The 14154-nt window shown below is 33.9% G+C and overlaps 1 protein-coding gene across 2 annotated transcripts in view; it reads left to right on the top strand.

Moving 5' to 3' along the window:
• LOC140149104 (uncharacterized) overlaps nucleotides 1–14154 on the top strand; it is a 99076-nt gene that overhangs the window by 20368 nt on the left and 64554 nt on the right. For both annotated transcript variants that reach the window (XM_072171273.1, XM_072171272.1), the window contains exon 3: nucleotides 375–448. In XM_072171273.1, the coding sequence (XP_072027374.1) occupies nucleotides 375–448 (74 nt within the window). The remainder of the gene's footprint in view (nucleotides 1–374; nucleotides 449–14154) is intronic.

Here is a 14154-nt window from a genome sequence, read left to right as displayed (position 1 = left end):
TAACTAGCTATGTGTCCTTAGCTAAGCTCTAATTGCTCTCATGTCCCCAGCGAATCCCCTGGCTGCGAGTGACATGGGAAGGAAACTGCATAGGATATTCGCTTGTTACCTCAATGATAGCCGACCACGTCAACACACTTCCCTTCTTTAAGCTATACTTAGATTCCATAATTGCCTTCCTTTGGTCTTAACCTCAAGACGGGTCGTCACTCATATGGGAAACAAGCGTCTTGCGGTCTGTGATTTCATGAGAACAAGGTATTGCAGGAGTGCAGGAACTTCAACAAATTTTTACGAGAGGATAAAAATAGCTCATGGATTTTACCGCTAATGTTGCTGCATTTCTGTCTCTTTTTTCGTCTTCTTCTCGGCAGGATTTAAGCCCAGACGAATTACGAAGGTGCTATCCAAATATCATGCGAACCAGTAAAAGAGAAGACCCTTCCGTGTAAGTATCTTTTTATATTTTATTTTTTACTTTATTTTATTTATTTCATGGAAGAATTAAAGTTTAATCATATTATGAATGGCATTGGCAAAACAAAGATGAGTCACATTCTGCAACTTTACTTTTAAGGGGAAAATCAGTCATTTGCAAAATCAGGACACCCTAAAAAATAGATTCTACTTCATGCAAGGCTGTCAAATTCAGAAACCATGGTTAACAAATGAATGTAAGCAGTTGATGATGCACAGCATCATCATCCCTATATATTCGTGTCAAAAATTGCTGTGATAGTACGGCAAATCCACTTGTTCTTCAAAAGCTACGCATGGCGATTTTGTTCGAGATAGGCCCAGCGACTCAGGCTAAGCACATCACTACACGATATGAGATACCGCAGCATTTCCATTCATACACGTTTATATGATCTGCGCATGCTCAGTACCCCATATGGTATTGCCATTACAAGAAAATTCGATTTGTTGTCAGGTAAAACCCAGGTTTTGTTTTCAATACCCTAACTGGAAATTCAATACACACAGCTGCGGTTGCTGTTTCCTTTAAAAACATATATTTAACTGCATTTTCCCTTTACGTTTTTAAATCGTATGTTAATAATGTGATATATTCAACTGTTTGAGAATAATTATATCAATAGAATATTGACACCGCCATGCATAGCCCATTCAGCTCAGACCTGCACCATCAACATACATTTGTCATCAGGCCTAAAGATAGGAATAAATACCAGAAAAACTTTAACCTGCAACATGCTATGAATAAAATTATCGTCAAGTGGCGGTCTTTTCAAATCATAAGCTCTTGTACGTATTGTATGAATTAAACTGTGTGCGGTCTAAATTCTATGAGACATGATAGACACAATGATACGGTGCAAGCTTCAATTATCCTGGTCAATAGGATTATGACTCTTTTCATTAAATGGAATTGAAAGATATCTCTAGAGGTGAATTTTATTTTATTAAGCAGGATGGTGCGTTTACATTTCCACGTGATTCCATCTGTACAAATGTATTTATTGACCTGAGGGTGATATTGTGTGATGGGACTAGCCATCAACACGTTACAGAACAAGCAATTTACTTGCAGTGTGTTATGAATCTCTAAGTATCTGTGCGACAATCATGAGCCCCTCCAGGTAAAATTTCCAAACAGCGTGCCAAAATATTTCAACCCCCTCCCTTTGGAGCTTCTCGACTAGCAGGAAATTTTGTGTCTGTACTGTTTTCCTAGGCCTTTTTAGAAGGTGTTATTTAAAAGGTGCCCCATAAATATGTGCCACAAATCGCTTGTCACCCATTTTGATCTGCTAAAAATGGCTTGCCCCCTTTTTGCTTGCCAAAAACATTTTACACCCCCCCCATTTTACCCTCCCTCAGGGCTCATAATTATTACATACTAGATTTAGCGGTTCTCGGTCGGGCGCTTCTCGTGATAGGCCTATTTCTAATTACCCAAACTCGTTACCCATATACCTGCCCTGACTTTTTAAACTACTAAGAAATGCGTCTCTCAATGATCAAGACCCAAGACACAACTTAATCAACTCTGTTTGTTTTAAAGGTGTGATGCTTACTTGGTAGGCCTAGCCATAATCTGAAACCAATCATTCGCCTCTTCCAAGCCCTGCCCTGTTACCACATTTAGAGAAACCGAAATTAGTATCTGGGCGTGGATATAGGCCGTTACTAAAGTAATGAAATCAATCGCGAGAAAAAAAAAAAAAAAAACGGTTCATAGGCCTTCCGGAAATAGTCATGTTCTCATAAAAATAGGCCTACATGCACGTGTTTGGTGTGTGCACGTGTTCGGTATCTTAATATTGAAATATGTGTTGAAAATAAGGCCTATAATTATTGGCCCGATGAGATGCACCTGTTAGTCACACTGTAATGCTTTTCCGATGCGCGGACTGTACTCGCCGCACACTCCCGATGATACTCGCGATAGCGCACCTTGAAAGCACGCGATAGTGCACCGCGTGAAGCTAAACTTCAGCGGGACGCGAACGCGATAGCAGCGCAGACAGAGGATGGACGGACGGACACGCCGTAATTAGTATTAAGATAGCCCCTAAAGCCTTTATGATGTTCATCAAACATAAATATATCATGACCTATTTGTGCTTATCATTAGTCTCATTATTTTCTGTAGACAATTTGTGATTGTCCCTATTAACATGTTTATAGGCATTTGAAATGTAGAGTCAGGTGAATCCTCTTTGTTATGGTTGCACTTTTTATCAGAAAGTTTGGGAAAGTCTATGGAGCTGAATGGCCATTTAGGATCAATGTTGTAGCTTGACTGTAGAGTGAAAGGGATTCACCATGTTTAGTGGTTTGATCCAAGAAGGGAACATATGTGTTACCTGAAATACTATGTACAGGAAATGCACCTTATTAAATTGTCATACATCTAGGCGGGGTCCAAAATAATGTATTCTTAGCATTTTTTGACAAGGAATGACAAAATTAGCTGTCTCAGGAAGTGCATTATACAGGTTTGTGTATGAAGAGCTACACTCTTGGACAAAATAGTTGGCACACTTGTGCTAAACAATTGATATGTGTGCCCTTTCAAAATTAGAGAAGCGAGTGAAACATGTATGCAATGTATGTGAGGCACAGACCCCCGTATCAACCTTCCCCACTCCCCATTTTTCAATCTTGGTGGTTGCACAGACCTGTAAACAAAATGCTTTGTCCAAAATTGAATTTGGGAAGGGCACAGATTCACCAAAAGACAATCAAAGTGTGCCAACATCCAGTCGGACCAACATTTGTTTCCATGATTGTAAACTGAGTTCCTGGCAGAATGCTGTAGATAAGCTCCGCTAATATTTTTAGATTCACATTATTTTATTTATTAGGCGATAGAGTTATGAACCAGAACAAAGAAACATTAATGGAGATTAATTAATTGATACAAGAGGAGTATGAATGAAATCATAACAATAGGCAATATTATCAGAGCATTGTTAACTTCATTTCCTCAAATTAATGTTGTACATGCACTCTCCAACAATGCATGTTTAACCAAATCAGAAAATAATCCATTTCTAGACACCAGACATGCTTCCTGTAATAAAACTTTATTTTGTCAGGTAGAATTGCAACTGTTATAGGAAAATGGCACTGTATGTATACCTTACAAATGAGGACAAAAATATGCACTCTATGAATACCACAACTTTAGACAGGGTGTTTTTATTCAATATTCAATATTTTCAGTAGCAAATATTACAAATGGGGGACAGTTTGTCCTACAGAGCACAATGTAGCAAGGGGAGGGGAAATTTGACTTCTTATATATATATATAAAGTTAAATGACAAATGAAATTTTTGCATTTAATCACAGATTAAGATTGGCAAGGCGATAAAACTTTCTTGGTCATATAGTCTATTGGCTGGTTTCAAGTGGTTGTTATTTTCCACTGGCATTATTGATTTATGGATTGAATTGGTTTCAACATGTTCAATGGGTTTTCAAATCATTCTTATGTTTGCTGTTGAGGAGTGAAGTCATACATGTATCTACACTGCAAGATTCTCATCTCTGTGATGCCGATGTCACCACAATGTCACTCCATCGGAAACTACACCTCGGTTTTCCATATCGCCGGTCCGAAATAGCCGGGTAGCCAGCCTTCTAGGTTTCTACAGAGTGACTTGGTGGCGTGGTGACTTCATGAGGAGAGTCACACCGGTGTGACTTCTGCGACTGAGCCTGGGTGCTCAGTACCGGCGTTTTAGGTTGCCGGTTTTGCTTTTATTGCCATATTTTTTATATTCTCTTGATTTATTCAAATAATATTCTTTATTTCTTGTTTTTTTAGGGGATTAGGGAGGGTGAAATTGCAAACTGGACTTTAAAAATAAGGGAAATATTAGATGAATAAAATAAATTTGTTAGTAAAAGAAATAAACATGATCAGTAAACAAAGTATAATTCAATAAACTAATATGATGAATAAAATACATTTTTGTTAATTGGTGGTTATTTGAATAACTAAATAAATAAAAAATTAAGAAATAAATAAAGAGTAAGAAACCAATAAACGAAGAATGGAAGAAACAAAGAAACACTTCGAAAGAAAACAACTTGCAAGTTAAAAGTAGGAATATTATATACAGCATGTAGGCCTACTGATCATGCTGATGAATTAAAATACTTATTTTATGTGTAAAATAAAAAAATAATTATAACAATAATAATTCATAACAAGCATTAATATTTGCGTGATAAAAAATTTATAAGACACAATTTCAAACAAACACTGCAATAGGCCTATAGGCCTATTCATCACCGATTTATAGGCATAATTTGATAACGTAAAAAAATCAACATGAAAAACAAATCAAACTAATAGGCCTATAAAAACACAATTTTGAAAAACGGAAAAAGGAAATAGCACAAGCCAAAGTTTTGCATAAACTTACGGCAGTAAAAGTATAAATTTGCAGTAGACCTTTCAGGAAAGTGACAAGAAGCAAAACAAAATGCATGCTAGGCCTACAAATCAATTTTAAATATAACAGAAAAATTCTTGCTTCAAAATAAGTAAAGTTTTGGCAAATCAAAGTGTATAAATTGAAAATGCTAGGCCTATAATAGGCATACTTTGCGAACTTCGGCTGAAAATTAATAGCTCTATTAAAACATTTAAAAACACAATTCGTTTTAAATAAAAAGTTTCAATAGGCCTATAGCCTATAACGTTATCATGCAAAATATGAAAAAATAGGCCTAATTTGATAGCAAAACAGGTCATCTAACCACTGAAGTAAACAAAGCAATGATACGTTTTGTGGGAAAACAAGCAAACAAATAAACAAAATAAAAACGTTTGAAATGAAACAAACAAATAAACCAAGAACAAGAACTGCAAATAAAACACACACAGTCGATGAGATTATTAAAAAGCCGTTAAAAAGGCAGCACGAAAAGAATTAAGTTATATAAAAGAGAACAATAAATAACATGGTAAATGAAACAAAATATAAATGATAAAGAATGCAAAAGCACGATAAAAAACAAAGACGGCAGTACCACCACAGACCCACTGTACATCATGCAATCAATCAATTAATTATAAAACCAACTTATTCCATTCATGAGCGTATACAAGCAGTAAACAAGCATGAATCGCGCATTTTGTCATCATCAGCGAGTATTTTGTAGATATACGCGCGCGTCCCCAGAGTGTTCGAACTCATAACAGGGTTCGGTCAACGACCTTTTGGCAGCGCAGTCACCTCGAAGTTCGCCGACTGGGCACCGAGCAGGTGACGCATGGGGGCACTGGATACGGAAGTCACTTTGATGTGACTACAAGATGTGGACCACTGTCGGGATCTAGTCGGTGGTGTACATCATGAGTCGCCGATACGACATCAAGCAGGTAACACATCGGAGGCCAGCAGTTGTAGTCACTACGTGATGACACTGCTGCATAGTAACCTACTGCCTTGTTTCCGATGTAGTCACTCTCCTGTAGTTACTCTGTCGGCCACCATAGGGTAGGTTATTCTGGAGTGACGGCGGTAGTGACTTCAGAGTTCCCGTGCGATGTAGTCACTCTGTCGCCAGGAATTTTGCAGTGTACCTAGTGTTCCAAATTTTTAAAACTACTGTAGGCCTACACTGCCTGATTAATTTTCTTTGTTGGAAGTAGATGGAAACTAACTTATTATTGGAGTGACCATATTCTACCATGGAATAGAAATTTAAAGGAGATCAAATAGTAGAAGTACAGGTAAATAATCTGTTGGGTAAATCATGAACTTATATAAATCATTTGTTTCATATTTGGATTTATTAGTCGCTTTGAAGATTCTCAGAGAATTATGAAAGATGCTGGGCCTATTTAGCATCTACAAATCTATAATTTGGCATTAGAGAAGATTGAGATCCTGCAAGTATAAATAGACCAGTCTAGAAACATAGATTATTGTGAACATTCATTAAGTTTGTTGTTTTAATATTTATTATAAGAATTTATCTTTTTAGTATGATATTGGAAAGAGCTAAGTGTGAAGCAATAAGCATCAGTATTCGAGACTACATGTAATAGCCACAGCAGTTGAGATTTATTATTAACGCTACATGTAACAGGTCCAGAGTAGGTAATAAAGAAACACCAAAACATTGGTAAGTTTGAAATGACAATATGTTATATGTTGTCATAATTTATTTGTCCTAGTATTTAGTTTAACATCAGGCAGTGTACGGCAGGTTTTCGAGTAAAGGTGATATATTATTACAGCACATTTGATTTTAATTTTCATTCTCTAAAAACACAATTTTAATAAGAATAGATGATGGCTTAAGGGGTACTACACCCATTGATTTTTTTTTTGCATTTTTTGCATTTTGTGAAGAAATTACAAAAAAAATTGGACAAAGTGGTATGCAAAATGAAGGGGCAAATCTTCTCGTTTTATTGGTGGTATCGGTATCAATGTAGCTTACATGCTTTTACAGATAGAAGCCAAAAGGAGGTACATCACTGATGATTTAAATTCACTTCATTTTGGAAAGCTTACTATCAACGGATTTCGTTAAAATTTTGGATATGTGTTGCTAACACATTAGGGAAATAAAGTTGATATGTAAAATGGGAATAAGTGGTTCCTGATTTCTTTTATGACTTCATGAACTTGGTGCTCCACAACTATCAAAAAAGGAACTGGTTAAAATGCTTCTATTTTCAATGTTGAGCTATATTTTGTATTTTTAACTCATGCGACATTATTGCACTGAAACTTAATTATGCCATAGGTAACAGGTTACAACAACCATACTACAGCAATGATGAAAAAAATTGTATTTCTTTTCACCTATACAACCATATTGGGTAGTTTTCCGTAAGCTTACCTTTTGTGATTTTGGTAACTATTTTATATTTATTTGTGAAATCCGTCTCAACTAGGCATTCTAAATTGTACTCACCATTTACATCCCAAGGTATATTAGTATATCCACCATGCACTTCTCGATATATATCCAGTTAAAGACAGAATATCAAAATTATGCCTCATATGATATCACAGACTCTCACATGTGTATTCAAAATTGATGCTTAAATTTGACCTGAACCAATTGACCTATAACCTGACATACGGTGACCTAATAGCCTTTTCTTCTCCTAACAACTAATGACTATGCATCTATTGTATAAGTGTGTATTTAATTTATTCAGTGTTATATCATGGTAGGTATTTTGCATGCACCACTATAGATTTTCTATAGAGAGTATAACAAAGGATTTAATGTATTCTATTCATGTACCCTACTTGAACATTTTGAAAAGAATAAATTATGGTTTGTTATGAAACACAGATCTGAGTTACTAGGTTACAGTAAACAAAAAATATATAGGGTTAAAATGACTTACTAAAATGGTTGAAAGTCACTTTATATGTAGATATATTTTATAAGTTAAGGACATGAGGTGATAAACATATATATGTACTTAATAAATTTGCAAAAAAAAAAAGAAAGGGGTACTGATGAAAATCGGGTATTATATCGCCTTAAGGACCCATTAAAAAAAAAAAAAAAAAAAAAAAGCTAGTGTTAATTTCATTTTGTCAGGAAGTCAGAGATTTAAAAGGAAGGGCAAAACGAGATGGTGCAGGAGCATCAATTGATTGCAGACTATCACATGAAAGTATTGCATTAAATGAAACTAAGTATATGCCTATTTATAGTATTAAGATGAAAATTTTACCTGTGTGAGGGGATGTGATGGTAAGAGGGGGTTTAATGATTTAATTACCTGGTTGATGATGCTGGTCATAGTAGATACCAATATAGCGGCATCACAGATAGAAATGATACAATAATCACATCAAGTTAGCTTCTTGCAGCGAAGCACAGATTTGTGCATTTCATTAGACAATTTTTCTTAATTCATATTAACACGTAATCATGGTGTATTATTGAAGTTTTGTGAAACCCCTCCATTAAATATATTAATACAATTAGACATGATCATCTGTCCTTATAATAGGTCATGACAAGTGTCAGTATAAGAGAGATGTAGAGAATATGTATCAATAAAATTTTTATTTATTATGGATTTCATTTTGATAATCGCAGTTGATGTGTTCAGACAAGTGACTATTTGGGGCAACACCAAACAAGCCAATATAGAAAAAGTGTGGTAAAAACACAGTTGTATAAACTTGAAATTATATAAGTAAATGGTTCAATTATATAAAAAACATGATTAATATAGTAAGGCCCTAAAAAATCAGTCAAACGGAGGTACACAGGTTGAAATCAAAAAACAAGTTGATTATTGGGGATAGGTAGATAGATTGCTATTAGAGAATTGGAATCAGTATAAGCCTACAGCTTGAATAACAAAGGAAGTTTCTTGCAGCTTGTAATTTATTGCAAGAATGTACAGTTACACAATAGACTACTCCATAGGATTTGCAATAGGTAAATGGTTTAATTATATAAAAAACATGATTAATATAGTAAGGCCCTAAACGGAGGTACACATGTTGAAATCTAAAAACAAGTCGATTATTATGGATAGGTGGATAGATAGCTATTAATTGGTATCAGTCTATATATAGCTTGAATAACAAAGGAAGTTTCTTGCAGCTTGTAATTTATTGCAAGAAGGTACAGTTAACTTTTTATAACTGTTAAACTACTAGCTTTGAGTGGAATGGTATGTAGAAAACTGTGAAAACTTGACATGAACAGCGCAGACTATGGTCATCACAAATAATCAATTTTGCTGTTAGTATAGAATAATCAATATATTGGTTTAAGTTAAGTGTTATCATCAGATGGAAAGGACATAAACTTGTCAGAAAGCATTATTCTATGGCATGGATATGATGTGTTCAATAAAAGCTAAAAAGAATTACTAATAAGATTTTAAGACATCAATTTATAGTACAATTTTAAGTGAGCTACATAATTGTTGTTATCAAGGGCAAGTTAGTTGTTATTTAGTAGTCACTGCCTCCCTGCTAAACATTCCAAAGGTTTAAAAACAATAATTATCAATGTGTAATTAAATAGGATATACACGACTAGGTGAAGAAGTACTTGGCACACAATATTATTAAAATAATTAAGCGGAAATCATCAATAGTTAATACATCGATCTTCATTGAACTAAGCAAGCTGTCAGATAGGCCTATCTCAAATGGGTATATATTAATGCTTGAAACCTTGATGGAGACCAAGCTTTAGAGTTGTTGCTAATTAATGCTGATCAATAACTCAATATGATTTAAGAAGATGATGATTGGGCATTTATCAAGGAAAAGTATAAAGCTTAGGCCTTTATATTTAATTATAATAGGCTTACATTAAGGTTACAAATTATCTAATAACTTTGCTTGGGAAAACATACATGAGAGTTTCAGTTTCAGTTTTATTTACCAATTGAGTCAAATAAATCACAACAAACGGTATTACAATGGAGGGATGACCAAAAAAGAGCACAAGGCTTGTACAAGTTTGGCCACCCTGAAAGAAATTTAATACTTAAATACTATATACGTGCAAAGACGAGAGACATTATGAAACGACAAAGCTACAACGTGCAAAGCGAGACAGGACAACACAGGTGAGACAGACAAAAATGTTGGCAATGACGATATAATCATGATAAGAAAAAGATGATTACGAGACTCAAAGTCACGAGAGTATTGATGGAAATCAACATGAGCTATAAGTAAAACCCCAAGCAATCTAATTACAACTCATATTATGATACAAGATAATCTTTATACAGGTTTAATTCTAAAACATTTAACAGTGTTACAGTTACGAATATTGAGATCAATAACATTCCAACTTAATGGTCCCTGTCTTTTAATAGTGTTATTTGCAAGGTCTATACAATTCAGCTGACCTGGTTCAATAAGAATGGAAGGTATTACTCTTCTTAAAATAATCAGTGAAAATATTTGGGAGTAAACCACTTTTGAACTTATACATAAAGAGGGAAATTTGATGTTTGTGAATATCATAAACTGTATGTGTATTTAATCTCTTAAACAAAGGTTGTGTGTGTGCAAGGTAATGTGAGTTGGTGCATAAATGGACAATTTTCTTTTGTTTGAGGTGAATAGATGATGCTAAAGGAGAGTGTATAACATAGTATTACCCAATGTGGTTAGATCAACATAAAAGTTAAAACATTAGCATATTTTATTGGTGTGAGATACGCGTGTGGAGCTTCAGATTTCGGAGCTTCAGAGTTGCTTTTTGAGGGATCACTATATAGGAAAGAGTTAATATAGATCTTCCATCTTTGGATTGCATAATAAATAAAGGATTAGCACACATGTTGATATGGGCATACCTCCACATTGTGGAATTAACTGTAGGGAACATAGTAAATCATAAATGATCATTATTTTCAAAGCATGTACCATTTTCCTTCATGAAATATATCAGCCTCAGGAAATGAATTTTAGGATACCAGTAAGCTATAAAGACGAGTTAGATTTAGCCCAAAATGATGGGATTTGATTTTGAAATAATCAGCATGTAGCTGTGATCATGAACTTAGGCTATCAGAATATGTAATTTATAGCTTTATAAATAGATTTGGCTAAAGAAATTTATCAGCCTTGTGAAGGTTTATGGCTGTTGGGAAGGTACAAATTATACATGGTATATGATGTAGGAAGGTTTAGTAATTCCCTTAACTTAGCACCACTATTCGTCTGTATACACAAATCAAACTGGAAAGTTATTAAGATCATCTTAAATATGGATATAAAAAATGGATATAAAGCTACTGGTGAGCTATAACTTATCTCTCTTTAAGGGTAGACGAGGTATTGTTGGTCGAAGCAACCAAAAAATCGAATTTTATTGTCTGGATCAATGTATTGTTGAAAATTGACACCTTGATGTTTTGCAAAGGTTCAGTCTACAAATCGTATACTTTGCAAACTTGCTTAATTTATTGTTGTTAATGAGTTATGTACGTTTTACAAAAGTGTTGTTGTTTCAGCCCTCTTCACAACGTAACTCAAGAACCGCAGCATCTATAAAAGTATATCAGTGATATTTAAATTCTCCGACACACTCACTATGAATTGAGCAATGCAGTTTTTGCCAAAGCTCACAACCATTAGTAAGATACTGTGAACTACCAAATCACAACAGTTTAATAATTAAGAACCTTAACTCGCTCTTCCTTTCTCTATGTGGTATTGTAATTTGAAATGGTAACATCGATTGCATTTTAATAATGTTATTTTCTTCCATGTACAGGTTAAGACTGAAATATGTTATTGTTCAGCAAACAGGAGGGAAAGAATGTTATCAGAGTGAAAGATTTCCAAGGCAACACCAGTAACAAAATAGAGTATATGCGCATAAGTTGGCAATGATGATAATTCAACAACATTACAGGTCGGTCTGCTGCATAGGCCTTTCTGAGGTGGAATATATGGAAGATTTAATAATAAGAAGGATCAAATATAAAAGGATTTCAATATTCAGAACATGTGATTTATAGTGATATAGTAATGGGAATTATCACAGTAAATTGCTTTAAAAATGTTGAAGGATAACAGGAAAGACGTAAAATTAATGAAAAGTATCAACCTTATGCGGATATTTGGATGTTATGAATAGTTATGAAAAGAACATCTATGATGTTGGAAATATTGGTTTTCAATTTATTATTGGAATTAACAATTATCAGATAGCCGGAAAAAAAAAATGTTGAACACAATAAAAGGTAAATATTGATAGTGTTTAATTTATAGCATATATTATATAGCTATAAATTAAAGATTCACCCTCATGAAGGGATTGGGCAGAATATATACTGCATTTCATGTTAAAATGTCCATATTATGCTGATTTACGTGCTAAACTATTCTCAAATGTTTCAGAGATTTATGATATTAATAACATGTCTGATAATGATATATTTTTGCTGCTAATGGGATTTCAGGATTATGATGCTATTTCTTTAGTTATAAAGTTTGTTGAAAGTGCATTTGAATCCCGAGTTACAGTAGACATCTGATGTACATGTTTCTCAATGTTATACAGTATGTAAAGTGAATGTTGTAATGTTTTATACTACCATTATTATATCCTTGTATTGATGTATATGTGTTTTGACTATACCTATATGTGTGGTGCATGTCAATAAAGAACTGATCTGAACTGAACTGTAGGCCTAATTCATATAGGCTTTTTGATGAAACAAAATAACAGTTAGAAGTCCTATTAGTTTATCCCTTAGAAATTATAAGATTATGTGTTACAGTTGGAGCATGGAATATCTACTTTATCAATGGTTGGAAGCAGTAATAGCTCGAAACAGGTTCTGGGATGTTGAAAGTCTAGTCTAGTTTAGTATTTAAGTGGAATACAGTATCGATGAATAAGAGGGAACTTGCAGTTATTATGTCTCGGGTAGGCTATCAGGATTAAAACATGTTTGAGGTATGTCAAATGGTGCGTCAGTAGGAATAGGAAGAATTGGGGATATTATTGTTTGGTTTTAGGCGCTGTATAAATTGAAGTTGTTGTTGTTAATTTAGTATACTGTATGGGTATGTATTCGGTAGTGAAGATCATTGGGATTGTCTTGTTTGGTGTTGTTGGGCCAAAACTATTGCATAGTCTTGGTTGGGTGTGAAAGTTGAAAGTGGGGAAGTTAAAGTCAAATTTTGGCTGGATCAATACTCCCCTAAAAAATTGGCTTATAATTTTTGAGCCAAAAGTTGATAAATAAAATAACATTGTAATTCAATTCACTCAGCAATTGAAATTCTACTTATGATGAGATGATTAGAAATTAAACAGCATACATAAGTGGCAAACTATATAGTTTGAGTTTTATTTGTTTTCTGTGTCCGAGTACAATCTTAAATAAAGTTAAATGACAAATGAAATTTTTGCATTTAATCACAGATTAAGATTGGCAAGGCGATAAAACTTTCTTGGTCATATAGTCTATTGGCTGGTTTCAAGTGGTTGTTATTTTCCACTGGCATTATTGATTTATGGATTGAATTGGTTTCAACATGTTCAATGGGTTTTCAAATCATTCTTATGTTTGCTGTTGAGGAGTGAAGTCATACATGTATCTACCTAGTGTTCCAAATTTTTAACCCACCCTTCCCTCCCATAGGATATGTATAAGCAGAGAAGATGTAATTAACCCATTACATCTTCTCTGGTATAAGTTTATTGGTAGGAGATTATATAGTAGATTTTGTTATAAAAAGGCAATCAAAAGTAATGATAGTGAAGTTAGGTATAACAAGTCATGGTATTTCGCTATAGAAATTAAAGTCCTTTTAATGAGATTGCCTCTTTTAATTTACTTTCACTTAATAAAGATTTGAATATAGAATATATATATAGAATATGGCTGTTGTAAATACATCTTATACTTGATAGCCATTAAGTATTGGCCCAAGAAATATGCCCGCCTTATTTGGTATTTGGCTGTAAAATTATTATTACATGTATTATTATTATTATTATTCAGTTAAAACATTTTGAGAGTATTGGGCTAAAGAAAGATATCAGTCATACAAATGTTATTGATTGTTATACAAATGTTATTGATCGTTGCGAATATATAAGGGATAAGCATATAATGGAGAGATTTAACTAAAGAATATTATCAGCATTAAGAAACTAAGTGGTAGCTGAGAGTGAGAAA

The sequence above is a fragment of the Amphiura filiformis genome, chromosome 3, assembly GCF_039555335.1.
Source record: "Amphiura filiformis chromosome 3, Afil_fr2py, whole genome shotgun sequence".
In the NCBI taxonomy this organism is placed as follows: domain Eukaryota; kingdom Metazoa; phylum Echinodermata; class Ophiuroidea; order Amphilepidida; family Amphiuridae; genus Amphiura; species Amphiura filiformis.
The sequence above is the reverse complement of the archived record's forward strand: the minus strand, read 5'-3'. Positions and strand labels throughout refer to the sequence as shown.